This window comes from Caenorhabditis elegans, chromosome I (genome assembly GCF_000002985.6).
Source record: "Caenorhabditis elegans chromosome I".
NCBI classification, from domain to species: domain Eukaryota; kingdom Metazoa; phylum Nematoda; class Chromadorea; order Rhabditida; family Rhabditidae; genus Caenorhabditis; species Caenorhabditis elegans.
The window spans coordinates 13,663,197-13,678,249 of record NC_003279.8 but is presented as its reverse complement, the minus strand read 5'-3'; the positions used below and the strand labels follow the sequence as shown (position 1 = coordinate 13,678,249).

Here is a 15,053-nt window from a genome sequence, read left to right as displayed (position 1 = left end):
AGTATTAACTGCTAAAATTTATGTGGACTACGGTAGTCAAGTCCGCAAACACCACGCGCATTTTCATAATTGCGTACATTTGTTTTTCAAGCTTTTTTCTAGGCCAGAGGTACCAATTTACACGCCGTGTATTGACTATTGAATTAAATTGACGACCCCACTCTTCAAGAACTTCCATGGAACCATCATCTGATTGAGCAGTCAGGGATTGTTTGTTCAAGCCATCATTAGGAATGTAGAAATTGAATGCATGAGTTGCTCCAATAGCCAAAAGGCTATCCTATGATCTTGTTGTTGAATAAATATTTTTTTCATATGATACTTCTACAAAAAGTATTTTCGTTTTGAAAAAACAAATGCAAAATTTAAAAAAAAAACGTGATCTATATAAACGTATTATTCCAACAAAACAAATGATGATTCAATTATTTTGGATTATTTTAATTATTTCTCGACAATGTCGTACACACCGCTTCCCACCAAAGAAGCTGTTTTTATGGAAAGTGATAGAGAATGTGATAAGCTGGCGAAATCATTGAAGTGAGTTCATTGCTAAACGACAATTACAGTTCTGCCGGTCGGGACGGGTAATCTGTAAGGATCAACAAGAGCAATTTGGGTTGGCGGATATGGTTTTTATTTGAAATACTGCTTGAATGCTGTGTAAATATTTAAATTAGCTAGTCGCTTTGGACCGTTCTTTCACCAAAAACCATAATTTTTCTTACCTTCTTTGCCTGTGAAGTTTCAGGAAAACGGAAAGAATTTCGTATGTTCAGGGTAAAAAAAGAGCTTTAAAATTTCTCAAAAACTGTCTGTTTTTCTTAATATCGAGATAATTCCGAAGAGATGGTACACAATGAGTCATGGTATTGTTCAGATTAGGTTAGTTTTAATCATAATTTCTTCAAATAAGTGATAGTTTTTCAGGCTTTTGATTAATGGAGAATGGAAAGTATTGAAAATCGACTTTCATTTGCCACAGAAATCGAATTCATTTGAAAGATATGCATATATGGTGAAGAAACAAATATGGGTTGCATTCATTGAAAAAGGATTTGCTAAAATTCGAAAAAGCTATGAGAAACTAAGTGGCGGTGTTGCAGGCATAGCGCTTCAACAGCTAACAGGTGATTCGCATGTGTATTAGGGTAACATTCTTGTATTTTTTTAACAGGTGCTATGACATTTTCGGTCTTTATGGAGAAATTCAATAATGATGAAAATCGTGTGTGGGAGTTTATTCAGGAAAATCGGTAGGTATTATAAATTATCTGTTGAAGGAAAGGTTTATCATACGGCAGAGGTTAAAATTGTATAATCCGAAATAACCTATTTTTACGCTTTTCAGACAAAAATACCCTTTTGGAACATTTTTATTTAATACATTCTGCTTGAACTACTTCTTTACAAAAGTGGAACATTTATATTTTTTCCTTTTGATATCAATTATAACTACTCTTCCATTTTTTGTCGTTTTCCCAAAAAAAAAATTTAAAAAAAGAGTCTGTATAATCACTATATTGTTATTAACGTAATTTTTTTTCAGAAACTCCAAGTTTATCCTGACGGTTAGCACACCAACAATTGAAGAAGAATCTGAAAAAAAACAACTTCTCGAAGAATATGGTATTCGTGATTGTCATGAGTATTCTGTTTTGGATGCTCAAGTATACATGGGCCACCGCCTAATCTTACTTGCGGGTTCTGGACCGTTTGGTAAACCTAAGAGCGTTAGAAGATGGGGTCATTTACCCAGTTATAAAGGCAAGTCTTCATTGGGAACTTATCAAAACTGAATTGGGTAGTATTTCAGAAATACGTGAAGATTGGTGTGCGGTGGACTTGGGATTTTCGGAATTTGGAACTTTTTGGATTGATATGAGTGAGCTCTTTCAATACTTTGAATATGTTACTGTTTGTCAATATCGTGAGAAATGGAAGGAAATTCGTATTCGAAGGAATGTTGTTGCAAACACTAAGAACACAGAGTAAGTCTATTTTTTATGAACAATGAGAGTTTGTGAGCGTTTATTTGAACTTTCAAATAAATCCAATTTCATTTTTCGGAGGGATTCCTAATTCTCAATTCCGGCCAGTCGTACCCATATAGCAACTCACGTATTTGTATACAAATCTGTTTAAGTTTAATTTTTTAAAGTTATGAAAAAGACCAAGTGAGCCTTTTAGGCTGTCTTTTAAATGTTCCGATTTTCCATAATTTCCGTTCAACCACCCTAATTTTAAAGCCATTTTCTTCTTTTTCACACACAAATAAACATCAAATCAGAGTTCAGACTTCAAACAAAAAACGGTATTTTTTTCTACAGAATCCTAAATATAGTTGTTGAAACTAACTGCGAACTTGTGATCGAAGTGGCCAGACGAGACGCATTGGAAGAATACCAAACTATGCGGATGATGTCAAAGGTGCGTTGCCGCTTTACTACAAGCTAGCATCTATTGAAACCATTAAAGAAAGAGCACAATCAGCGGGGAAATTGTTTCAAAAAGTAGTATTCCTGGTTTTTGGATAAGTCTGAAAACATTTCATGATGAAATTATTTCTTCTTTGGTGCTGTCATAGATGATGTATGTTGCAAGTATCAAACATTCAATTAACATGTAACTGTGACGTCATTGCTCTATAAATTAGTCTGGAACGATTTTCAGAGGTCAACCGAGATGGGAACCAGGGGTGTGCGGATAACCGATTTTTTCGGCTAACGGATAAATCGGCTAATGCCGATTTTTTGAAAACCGGCTAACGGATAATTCGGCTAACGGCTAAGAACTTCCTGGCAGGAAGTCTGAAAATACTCGCGAAATTGATTGGGGCCTGTATGGAGTTAAATTTTTTGTTAGCCCTTACTTTTAGTGTTAGTTCAAAACTAGACGGCCCGGGGGGGGGGGGCCGCCACCACAGTGTCCATGGGGATGGGAGAATTAGGACCCTTCAGTGTTTTTTAAATACAAAAATACAAATTACATATCATTTACACGCTAGTTACGTATTTAGAAAAGCAACTCTCTAATCCTGGAAATCGCGAAACTTTGTACCTGGGTAATAATATATTGATCTCGAATTCAAATGAATCTCAAAAACTTTGTTTTAAAGGGGTCCAAAAAATTCGTTCCTTTAAAATAAGGTCTTTTTTAGAAACTGTCAATTTGCCGAACACTAAAGTTTTAATAGTTTCTTTTATTCTAAAGTTAGTATTTTAATGTAATAATTACCTGTTGTTATTGTATGTTGTTAAAACTTCAATTACAGTAAGAACTTCTTAAAACAAATAGTAATTTATATAAGCACTGGAAATCAATCAATAAATAAAATAAATGACGAAAAAAAAAGGTGATATTTATCAACGGGAATGTGGATGAATACGAACACGAACATGGGCTGATGAGAAGCATGATGGGGATGCGAATAGGGGAACAAAGATGTTATTTGCAAGAACTCCGATTATTACATCAATTTCTGCAGGTTCTGACCACGGGGATGAGCATGTTACTTTTACCTGAAAAAATATTGAATATATTTAGTTATCGTAAAGAAAAAAATTTCAAAAAAAGCTTTAATTTCAAGGAAATTTTCAGATTTTTTTCTAAAAAATTCATGGAAAAGCCGAAAACTTTTGATTTTCTGAAAAACACGAAAAAATCGCAAATTTGGATTCAAAAATGTTTGGGTGAGGCTGAGGAATTTGTAGCTTGTAGTCTCTAAGCCTCACCGAGCAATTTTCATTGGTTTCTAGTGAAATTTGAAGGTTTTTTTTTAAATTTCGGTATTTTTCCCAGAAAACTGGCGAAATTTCAAATTTTGCAAGGTTTTCGTAAAAAAAATCTGAGAAAAAGCGAAATTTTGAAGGAAACTAAGTTTGGGTGAGGCTATGCCACTTTGTAGTTTGTAGTCTCCGAGCCTCACCGAACAAATTTTATAGGTTTTTAGCGGAAATTCTTGGGTTTTTTTATTATTAAAAAAATTGAGTTTATTCCAAAATGTGTAGTTTGTAGTCATCTAAAACAAGAAAAAAATTATTTTTAAGGTTACGTGGAAAACTGTTTACAATTAAAATTTGGTTGAGGCTACGGTAGTTGCAGTTTGTAGTCTGAGCCTCAACCTACCATTTTCCCAGAAAATGTCAACATTTCTAATTTCGCAACGATTCTGTACGAAAATCGTGAAAAAATGGAGAAAAACGCGAAATTATGACCAAAAAAGTTGTTTTGGTGAGGCTATGCCACTTTGTAGTTTGTAGTCTCTGAGCCTCTCCCAACAATTTTGATTGGTTTCTAGTGAAAATTTAAAGCTTTTTTTAAATTTCGGTTTTTTTTTTCACAGAAAAAGGCAAAATTCCAAATTTTGAAGCGTTTTTTTGCGAATTTTATAAACGATTTTGTGAAAAATATGTGAAAAAATGGCTAAAATCGCGAAATTTGGGCCAAAATGGTTGGGTGCTGGCTGAGAAATCCTGTAGTTTGTAGTCTCTGAGCCTCAACCTTGTATTTTCACAGAAAATGGCAACATTTCTAATTTTGTAACAATTTTTTAAGAAAATCGTGAAAAAATGACGGAAAGCGCGAAATTTTGATAAAAAACTTAAGGGTGAGACTAGTCTAGACTGAGGAACTTGTAGTTTGTAGTTTGTAGTCTCTGAGCCTCAACCTACTATTTCACAGAAAAATGGCAAAATTTCTAATTTTGCAAGAAAATCGCTAAAAAATGGAGAAAAACGCGAAATTATGACCCAAAAAAAAGTTGTTTTGGTGAGGCTATGCCACTTTGTAGTTTGTAGTCTCAGAGCCTCACCAAACTATTTTTAGTCAAAAAAATCGATTTCAACCATTTTTTCTCGCGAGAAAAACCGAAAAAACCTCCGAACAAACCTGAGTTGTAACTGAAAAATGTGAATTTTCATTTCGAATCTCCTCAATTCTTGGTCGCATCACATCAAATTGTCCATCCGGATGAACAGTTTTAATTCTAACCGAATCCAGCTCATCAACCTTCATATTAAATAAATCAAATTCCAATGGAATTCCATGTGGTAAATGAGCAAAGAATTTGAGCACATTTTCAACGGCCGAGTCCTTATTTGGATTCGTAATTCGAGCATATTTCAGATGAATTGATCCAGCGGATGGGAATTTTAATGGAAGTTTTGGAATTGATTTATCCAAAAGATTTACTAGTGTTGTTGGAGTGATGATTTTTCGCTTTTCCTCCAATCCAATCGGATTTCTGAAATTTAAATGTTATTAGGGTGACTTTGAAGTACAATAGATATCGATAAAGTTGGTTGAGGCTCAGAGACCACAAACTACACTTTTTCTGAGCCTCAACCAACTTTAGTGTGCACTAAAATACTGTTTTAAGTAGAAATTCATGAGTTTTTCAAAGATTTTTAGCTGAAAAATGAGCTTTTTCTGTAATTTTCTTAACGAAAAATGCTACTTTTGACATTTTGAGCTAGTTGAAATTTTTTGTAAAAAAATGCTTTGTAAATCGAAATTTCCAACTGAAAACTCATTTTTTGAGCTAAAAATTCAATTTTTTTGAATGTGTATAGTCCACGTGGATTCGTAGTTTGTGTAGTTTGTAGTCTTAGTAGGAAAAAAAGCATTTTCGAATTTTTTCCGCAATTTTCATGATGAAAACTATGATTTTTTGAAAAAATTGTATACAAACTGAACATTTTCGTTAAAAAATCCAATTTTGCAAGCTGAAAATATTTGCTTTAGCCAAAAAAACCAATTGAAAATGTAGTTTGTAGTCAAAGTTGGGAGTTTTTGAATTTTGATTGAAAAATTTTGGAAAAACGACACAAATTTAGGTTTAAGCAGGATAAAAATCAAAAATTTCCGAAAGAAAATGTGTAGTTTGTAGCCTGAGCCTCAACCAAATTTACTACAACTTGGTTGAGGCTATACTAATTTTGTAGTTTGTATTCTGAGCCTCAACCAAATTTCAGTGCGGCATGGTTGAGGCTATACTAATTTTGTAGTTTGTAGTCTGAGCCTCAACCAAATTTACTTCGACATGGTTGAGGCTAGACCAATTTTGTAGTTTGTTGTCTAAGCCTCAACCAAATTCACTGTGAATTGGTTGAGGCTATGCTTCATTTGTAGTTTGTAGTGTGAATCATCATCATTACCTTTGATCTCCAACCGAGAAAATTTGTTCACAAGATGCTAAAAACGTGGAAAGTTCATCAGAAATCTCTCGAAAAGGTCCATCTTCAATAATAATTTTCGAATCTTGAATAATCAATTGTCCAGCATTACAAACATCAATTTGTGACGTCATCACTTGCATCATCCATATTAACATATCCAAAAATGATAGATATACTCTACAATATATAAGATATGAATGAATTTGCATTGAAATTCCTGAGAATTGATGTTCAATTGATTGCATATCCTCAATACTTTGTCCAATCAATTGCTTTACATTTGTCAATTCACCGCCACGTAGTACTGTATTTGTGATGGAATCCACGTGTGATGAGACTTCTCCCAAACAGAAAATGAGACGGGCCGCACCGGAAACCGACGAATTATACAGAGAAATTGCAGAGGTATCACGGAAAATCTCGTCTCGTTGAATGTTTCGATCTACCAGTTGAGCGGTTGCGGTGACGTTGCACAGTCTGGAAATCTTTTTTTTTAAGTTTTTTTTCGAAAAATCGATAAAGTAAATAAATTTTTGGCTAATTTCACAAAAATTTGCTTTTTTCCGATTTTCCAGTATATGCTGAATTAGCAATAGATATATAGGATTTACCAGGTCTTTTTTGAAAAATGTTGAATTTCCAGAATAATTCCACGTGGATTTTTGAATAGGTTTTTTTTACTTTCAAATATTCCAAACGATTTTTTTCTTGGAATATACCAATTTTTAATGTCAAAAGCAAATTGTTTTGAATTTAAAAAAAATCGAAAACTTTCGATTTTTCCAGAAAAAAACCGAAAAAAAAATCAAAAATGTTCGTTTCTTTCCAATTTTTCGATTTTCTTTTTTAGTAAAAGCGAACAATTTTCAATTTTTCCTTTTTTTCTGAGATTTCAAATATATATATATCAATTTTAAGCTCTGAAAAAACCCAAAAAATCGGTATTTTTCGATTTTAAAATTTTTTTAAAAACTTTCCCCGAGAATCAAAACGAAAAAAAAAAAGATTTTTTTCTCGAAAAAAACTGAAAAAATCAAAATTTTAAAACCATTTTCAATATTCCAAGTATCTCTGAAAAACCGAAAAAAAAAATCGAAAAAGTCTTGATTTTTTTTTCGAATTTTTTTTCAATTGTGTGACTTAAAAAAACTTTTTTGATTATCTCTGGAAAAAAACCGAAAAAATTGAACTTTTTCCATTTTTTAAAAACAATTTTTAAAGATTTTTTTTTTCAATTTTACGATTATTTCCAAAAATATCAAAAATTTTTGTTTTTTTATTATAATTTTTTTTTTGATTTTTAAATTTTTAAATTTTTTTAGAATGTACCTATTATCTCCTTTTTCGATTTTTTTTTTAATTCTCATTCTTTTAAAAATTTTTAGATTTTTCTGAAAAAAACCGAAAAAATCAAATAATTTTTAATAATTTTTAGTATTCAAAGAATCTCTGAAAAAACCGAAAAATTGGTATTTTTCGATTTTTTATTAAATTTTTTTCCTTTTTTTAATTTAATTCTGGAATTTTTATTTTGATTATGTCTGAAAAAACCGAAAAGTTTTTGATTTTAAAAAATTTTAAAACTATTTTCAAAAACACCGAAAAAAATCGAATATTTTCCTTTTTTAAACAATTTTCCGATTAAATCCGCAAAAAAAAACCGAAAAGTTTAATTTTATGATAATTTCCGAAAAAAAAGAAACGAAAAATTGAACAGTTCTCGATTATTTTTGAGAAAAACCATAAGAATTTAATTTTAGTTTCTTTGTTATAATTTTTACGATTTTTTATTTTCTTGGAAAGTTTTCAATTTTTTTTTCCAAACTACACATGGTTAATTACCTATAATAAGTATTCATAACAACTTCTTCAGCTTTTTCATTAGTCTTTTCATCCGATTTACTACATCTTCCAATCTGTTTCTCTTCATCCAAAACCCGAATAGGCCTAACCAAATTCGGCGACGCATTTCTCAAAAATCGATAATGTCGATGAACGAATTCAGGCATAAAATGAACCATTGATGGTTGAAAAGCAGCCGCATTCAACACCATAATCAACTTTCCAACATATTCTTGATCTTCAATCGATGATTCACGTGTATGAAATATTAGATGAATATCAAGTAGAGATCTCATAATTGATTGTACTTGTACACCATGATTCTTTCCAATATCAGCCATACATCCATAAATCTCATCTTTATCCTTTGGAAATCGCTTTAAACATGATAATAATGCTTTTACACACATTTCAATGCAATTCAAATCTACAAATTGTGCTCTTTTCAAGAGTTCTCTCATTGCTTGACGTGCTTCTGGCATTGCATCATCTAGACACTTGGAAATTACATTTAATTGCTCTGAATTAATTTGTCCGTGTGCAATTAGTGGAGTTAGAGCATTAATTGCATCTAATCGAACATCTGCCATTTCATCATTAAACATATCAGCTAGATATTCTAATGCTGAAACTGCAAATGTTGGACGTGTGCAGGCGAGACGGCCAAGGGAGTATACTGCGGCTTTTCGCACGTCTGGAAATGGGAAATTTTAGTTTTTAGGGATTTTTTTTGGAAAAAATCGAGATTTTTGTTCAAGTTTGTGGGTTTTTAATTAGAAAATCGAATTCCCTACGAAAATATGCATTTTTTTTCTAAAAAGTTTATTGTATTTTTTATGAAAAAAAAAGAAAAAAAGACAACAACAAAAAAATCTGAACTGATAATTTTTTTTGGGAACAAATCTGACATTTTTGAGAAGAAAATCGGATTTTTTTTCGGTTTTTCAGAGGAAACCCAATTTTTTTTTAAAATTTAAAACAGAAAAACTGAAAAATTCTGTATTCATAAACATTTTTGGATTTTTTTTTTCAAAAAAAAGTATGAAAATTTAAGATTTTTAAAGTTGAAGAATTCGAAACATCTGGAATTTTTTCAAATTTTAATGGAAATTTTTTGAATTTTTGAAAAAAAGTTGTAGTTTTTATGAGAATTTTTTTTTACGTATTTTATAATGTTTTTTAAAATTAAACAAAAAAACTCTTCAACAAACAAATTTCGGATTTTTTCGAGTTTTGAAAAAAAAATTAAGTTTTCTTTTGGAAAATCAAAAAAAATTTTCTATGAATTTTTCGGATTTTTAATTGGTTTAAATGATAGGAAAAAGACGGTAATGACCGAATATAAGTGTTTTAAAAAATTTCAATTTTTCGTGGGAAATTGAGAATTTTTCCTTTTTTTTCAATGATAAAATCGAAAATGTAAGGTTTTTAAAAACTATTTAATGGTATTTTACGGTAAATTTCTTAAATAAAAAGTATACTGTATTTTTTGGAAAAGTTGCAAAAATTTCGAATTTTTTTCGTATTGTAGAAAAATTTAAAATTATATTATACAAAAAAAATTATAACGTCTACAAATTTCGAATTTCAGCTTTTTAGGAAAAAAACTGATTTTGAAAAATATTTTATACAACAAAAAACTAAAAAATGAACTTTTTTGAATTTTTTGCTAATTCTTTCGGTAATTTTTGAGAATTCCAAATTCCAAGAGAATTTTGGGTTTTGAAAAAAAAAATGCAGCTTTTTTACCAAATAAAAATTAAATTATAGAAAAATATCGCATTTTTCGATTCGTTCAGTTTTTTCGAGAATATCGGATTTTTTTTCTAATTTTTAATATTTCTTTCTATTTTTTTAATTTTGAGGCTTCGAAACTTCAAAAAAAAATCTTAAAATTCCAGAAATTTCCCAATTTTTTCAATTTTCCGAAACAAAAAACTCAAAAATTTCGGGATTTGTTTTCCGATATTGTAGTTTTTTTTTTTTTTAATAAGAATTGACTTTATGTTTATTTTGCTGATTTTTTTTTGAGAATTTCCGATTTTTCAATTTTAAAAACTTTTTTGTTAATTTTGAGGCTTTGTGCTAAAAAACCTAATTTTTTCTGTAAACCAAGGCTGTGCGGCTGGTGGAAAAATTCGGGTGCTAATTTTTTTCTCGGCTGTCGGCTGTCAGCTTTTTTCCTTTCACAGGCAGAATTTTTCAATTATACGTTTAAAAACGGTCAAAAACTACTATTTTTAGCTTTAATATATGAAATACCTTCTGATTGGAGCATATTTTGGACAATTTTATAGAGAATTTTTTTTGTAAAATTTTTCTAAACAGCCGAAAAAACCAATACTTCGGCTGTCGGCTGGCGCCGACAGTCGAGTTACTTTTTTTTTTCGGCTGTCGGCTAACGCCGACAGCCGCACAGCCCTGCTGTAAACTTAAGAATTATTCCCAATTTTTTTCAATTTTAATTTCCTAAAAACTCGAAAAAATTGTATTTTTAATTTTCCTAATTCAGTTTTAAAATAGTAAAATTCCAGTTCCAAAAAAGCACCCATAAATTCATCCTCCAACGCCGAAACAAAAGCTCCACATGCACCATGAGGAATAATACTTTCTTCTTCTTCATTATCATCATCATCATCATTCTTTTCAGCCCCTTCAACACCATTTTTCTTCTTTTCCTCTTCACTCGGAACACTTGCATTCAATTCTTTTCCACGTGACCATCCACCACGAGATTCTTGCATTTTTGGCGCTTTTTTCGCGAATTTCCAACGCCGATCTCGGTTTGTAGAAGCTTTTTTCGATAGAGCAAACAGGGATTGTTGAACTTTCACAACTTGTTGATTTGTCGTAGATCTCATCATTTTCTTATCAAGTGTTTGGTAGATCAATTCCTCGGAAACTTGTTCAAAATCTCCTAATTTCTTTGCAGCTTCAACACGGACACCTATTTCAATATCATTAATTGCATCACAAATTGAAGAAAATGCATCATCATATAATTTTTTATTCGTTCCTTCAATTTCTTCTTCTCCTCTTCGATTTGCATAAAAAATCAATAATTTAATGGCGGCAATTCGAATATCCGAGTCAGAATCTGCCATATGTGTTTTTGCCAGCTGATAAGTGGCTTTTGATAGCTTAAAAACGTTGCTCAACGCCAGTAATCCCTCGGCCGCTGACTTTCGAACTCGGAAATCTCGATCTCCGGCGAGACGTGTCAGTAGTGACTCGCATTGCGCCGCACTTTCTTCTTCTGAGGTACTGCTGCTGCTGGAGATGGCAAGTGCCACGTGGAAATCGATGGCTGCAGTACGGTTGGCGGTTGAGGAGATGGAGGAGTAGGCGAGAGAACGGCGAGCACACAGTTTTATTCTGCAAAAAAAAGGGAATAATTGTAGTTTGTAGTGAAAAAGTCTACGCATTTTGGTTGAGGCTTAGACTACAAACTACAGAATCTTGTAGCCTTACCCAAATTTTGTAGTTTGTAGTCTCTCAGCCTCAACCAAATGTCATTGTCCGCCTCAAATGTTCCTTTTCAAACAATTTGTTCCAATTTGAAAAAAAAAACTAAAAATTCACACTACAAACTACAGAATTTTGAGAACCTCACCGAAATTTTGTAGTTTGTAGTTTGTGGTCTACGCATTTTGGTTGAAGCTGAGAGACTACAAACTACAAAATTTGGGTGAGGCTATAATTGTTGTAGTTTGTAGTGTGAGCCTCAACCAATATTTCCAGTGATTTTCGAAAGTTTTCAATTCGGAAAACTATTTAATACTCATTTTTTAGACAGAAATACTTTTTTTTTGTTTAAAAATACGATTTTCTGTTTCAAAAAGACTTGAATCTTGCAGAAAAATTAAAAGTTTCAGGTTTTTAGGAAAAAAAAAGTTTTTTCCTATCAAAAAAGTCGATTCTAGAAAAAAAAATAGATTTTTTTACTGAAAATTAAAAAAAAATTGCCTCAACAACCTATGGGTGAGGCTCACAAATATTGTAGTTTGTAGTGTGAGCCTCAACCGCTAGAACACAAATTTTGGCATTTTTTCTTATAAAAATCAAATGTAAGCTGAAATTTCGCATTTTTCTATGTGAAATCTGAAAGTTCGGTGATTTTTCTAGTTATTTCGAGTGTTTTTGCAAGAAAAACGCCCGAAATTCACAGAAAATTGCATTTTTCTCCTGTAAAATGTCTGAAAATGTCCGGTTTTGAGGCTCACAAAATGGAATATTCAGGAAAAATTGCATAATTTCTTTGTTTTTTGATTTTCTGATTAAAAACGTCCGAAATTCCCAAAAAAATCGCATTTTTAACGCTAAAATCCCCATAAAAACTTGGAATTTGACTACAAACTATATGCAAATTTTGGTTGAGGCTCACACTACAAACTACAATACTTTTAGCCTCACCCAAGCCAATTTTGTAAGAATAAAGGGTTTCAGCATCGAATTTCGCAACTTTTCAAGAAGAAAGTGTGGTATTTTAGCATTTTTTGCGGAAATTTTGTCTTTTCTCTGGTTTTTTGCATGAAAAACGCCCGAAACTCACAGAAAAATGCATTTTCCTAGAAAATGTATGAAAGCTACAGTTTTGAGGCTCACAAAATGGAATATTCAGGAACAATTCCATAATTTCTTTGTTTTTTGAGAGATATTTCATTTAAAAAGGTCCCAAAAGCATAGAAAATTGCATTTTTTTACGCTAAAACCCCACTGAAACATGGGATTTGACTAAAAACTACATTTTAATGATGGTTGAGGCTCACACTACAAACTACAATATTTTTCAGCCTCACCCAAGCTTGGGGACAGCAAACTTCGAGTTTTTGAGCTTCAAAATGAATTTTTCTCCACAAAATTTGTAGTAATTTTCGTTATAAAATCACTTTATCTTGTTTCTGAAAGTGTTTTTGTAGGTAACAAACCCGAAAATCACAGAAAAACACATTTTTCACGCTAATACCATGAAAATTCTAAGAAAAACGAGGAATTCTCCTTCTTTTTTGAATAATTTACAAAATTCCATCGTTTTCTGATGAATTTTATGTTTAAAAACAGATAAAATTCACAGAAAACTACATTTTTCCTGTTGAAACAAGGATTTTCTAAAATGGTTGAGGCTAGAAAAGTTGTAGTTTGTAGTGTGAGCCTCAACCAAAAACGCGATTTTTACCAATTTTCAATATTTTTCAATTTTGGGCAATTCCAGCAGCAAAAATGCTCGTTTTTTAACGTTTTAGGTCTAAAATCCACCAATTCATCTGTTTTCCTATTTTTAGAGAGAATTTATGACTGAAAACAGCCGGGAATGACAGAAAATGTGGAATTTAAACTATTTTGAGATTACTTGCAAATTTCTGCGTTAAAAATTGACAGAAAATCATCATTTGCATGCAATATATCACGAATAATGCTTGGAAGGGATAGTTTTCCTTCTTTTTTCCACGTGTCAATTGGTTGAGGCTAAACTTTTTGTAGTTTGTAGTGTGAGCCTCAACCAAAAATGCGATTTTTACCAATTTTCAATATTTTTCAATCAATTTTGGGCAATTCCAGCAGCAAAAATGCTCGTTTTTTTAACGTTTTAGGTCGAAAATTCACAAATTCATTGTTTTTTTTATATTTTTAGAAGAAATTTCTGACTGAAAATGGCCGGGAATGACAGAAAATGTGGAATTTCAATGATTTTGCAGTTCCTTATGAATTTCTGTATTAAAAATTGGCAAAAAATCATCATAAAGCTTCAAACCCCGGAAATAATCATTTCCACGTGTAAATTAACAATTGGTTGAGGCTAAACTTTTTGTAGTTTGTAGCCTGAGCCTCAACCAAATTCCATTTGATTTTCTCGAGTTTTAGATGGTTTTCACATTTAAAAAATTCCGTACTTCTCCGGAACTTCGTCAGCCTGAATAATCTTCTCTCGGAGAACCATCGTATAAATCGTGAGCACTCCAGAATCCAAATTTGGCTTCAAATACAACGCATCAATCATTGAAATCTCGTCTTCCTCCTCATCCATCGGCAGAATATCTTCGATTCTTGGCTTAAAATCCGCCGGTTTTTTATTGGAAGCTTCTGAATCGGTGTCGGATTCCGCGCCCGAGTCGAAATTCGATGTTTCTACGATTCTTCTGGGATCCGGAAGGATCTTTGCAGGCTCTTTGATTGCTTGGGATAATCCTTCACAGACTTCTTGGAGGGAAAACACGAAATCCTTTCTTCTTTGTAAAGATCCACGTGCGAACATTCCCATTAAACAGGCAAACATCTTATTTGAGACTGTTTCGATCTGAAATTAAGATTTTTAATCGTTTTTTATAGTTTTAGGAGATTTTAAGTAGTTTTTAATGTTACTTTTGAGGTCAAACAAGCTTTGATGAGCTTTGTGCAGCTTTTCGCAAAGTCCTTATCTCTGATAACCCGTACATGCTCCGTGTCGATCTCCCGGATGAGATTATTTGTTCTAAAAATTTAATTTAATTAATTAAGCTTCTTCAAATCAATTTTCATTACAATTGTCTATCGTTACTCTCCACTCGAAGGCACAGCTCATCGAGAACCTCCTGTAGATTCCTTCTTCGAAAACTTCGCTCCGCTTGTTTATCCAAACGATTCTTTTTCGATGGAGGCTGGCTTAGTTGTGGCTCGCCGAGCAATTCACGTTTCCGAGGAGCTCTGGTGAGCATTTTTCACTGGAAAATTCGGTTCCGCAATGTATTTTTCGAAAATATTTTCATTAAAAATGTAAAAAAGGCAAGTGCGCTCCGCTGGACTCAATTCGCTGCGTACCTGAACGCGTGCAAAACGTTGAATACTCAGTCAACACGATTTACGGAGGGAACTTCTTTATTTCAAATATTTATCACGGCCTCGTGCGCGTGAAATGCGCAAGCAAGTCGCTCTCGTCGTCTCTCACCTCTCACTTGCCCGAGCTCTCTCGCTCAAAACGTGAAAATCAACGAAAAACGGAAAATTTTGAACAAAGCTTCAATGTTTGCTATTATAGAAAAAATACGATCGCACAAA

The 15,053-nt window shown here is 32.3% G+C and overlaps 2 protein-coding genes across 3 annotated transcripts; one reads left to right on the top strand and one right to left on the bottom strand.

Annotated features, from left to right (window-relative positions):
• Window positions 1-457: 457 nt before the first annotated feature.
• clpr-1 (Calpain catalytic domain-containing protein) lies at window positions 458-1,995 on the top strand (the record flags this gene model as incomplete). 2 transcript variants are annotated; one of them, NM_060996.3, is made up of 5 exons in its annotated part: window positions 458-540; window positions 931-1,130; window positions 1,178-1,256; window positions 1,550-1,767; window positions 1,817-1,995. In NM_060996.3, 5 exons carry the CDS (start codon window positions 458-460, stop codon window positions 1,993-1,995), a joined length of 759 nt encoding a protein of 252 aa, NP_493397.3. The 2 variants fall into 2 exon arrangements, with proteins under 2 accessions (NP_493397.3, NP_001391095.1); NM_001404215.1 differs by lacking the exon at window positions 458-540 and adding an exon at window positions 860-885.
• Window positions 1,996-3,252: 1,257 nt separating this feature from the next.
• On the bottom strand, window positions 3,253-14,898 carry ints-4 (Integrator complex subunit 4/Protein SIEL C-terminal Ig-like domain-containing protein). Its single transcript, NM_060995.9, has 8 exons — window positions 14,541-14,898; window positions 14,382-14,490; window positions 13,913-14,316; window positions 10,570-11,396; window positions 8,022-8,715; window positions 6,159-6,656; window positions 4,891-5,245; window positions 3,253-3,521 (listed from the first exon to the last, which is right to left on the bottom strand). The coding sequence occupies exons 1-8, from the start codon at window positions 14,711-14,713 to the stop codon at window positions 3,366-3,368; spliced, it is 3,216 nt and encodes a 1,071-aa protein (NP_493396.1). The 5' UTR covers window positions 14,714-14,898; the 3' UTR covers window positions 3,253-3,365.
• Between the last annotated feature and the right edge of the window lie 155 nt (window positions 14,899-15,053).

Bases quoted from the DNA above. Each gene is read 5' to 3' on its own strand.
- ints-4 (NM_060995.9), bottom strand. From the start codon at position 14,713: ATGCTCACCAGAGCTCCTCGGAAACGTGAATTGCTCGGCGAGCCACAA. The intron at 11,397-13,912 runs GTACGGAATTTT...TTTTTTTTGCAG, and splicing joins GCTGACGAAGTTCCGGAGAA to AATAAAACTGTGTGCTCGCC. The intron at 6,657-8,021 runs GTAATTAACCAT...AAAGATTTCCAG, and splicing joins GTTATGAATACTTATTATAG to ACTGTGCAACGTCACCGCAA.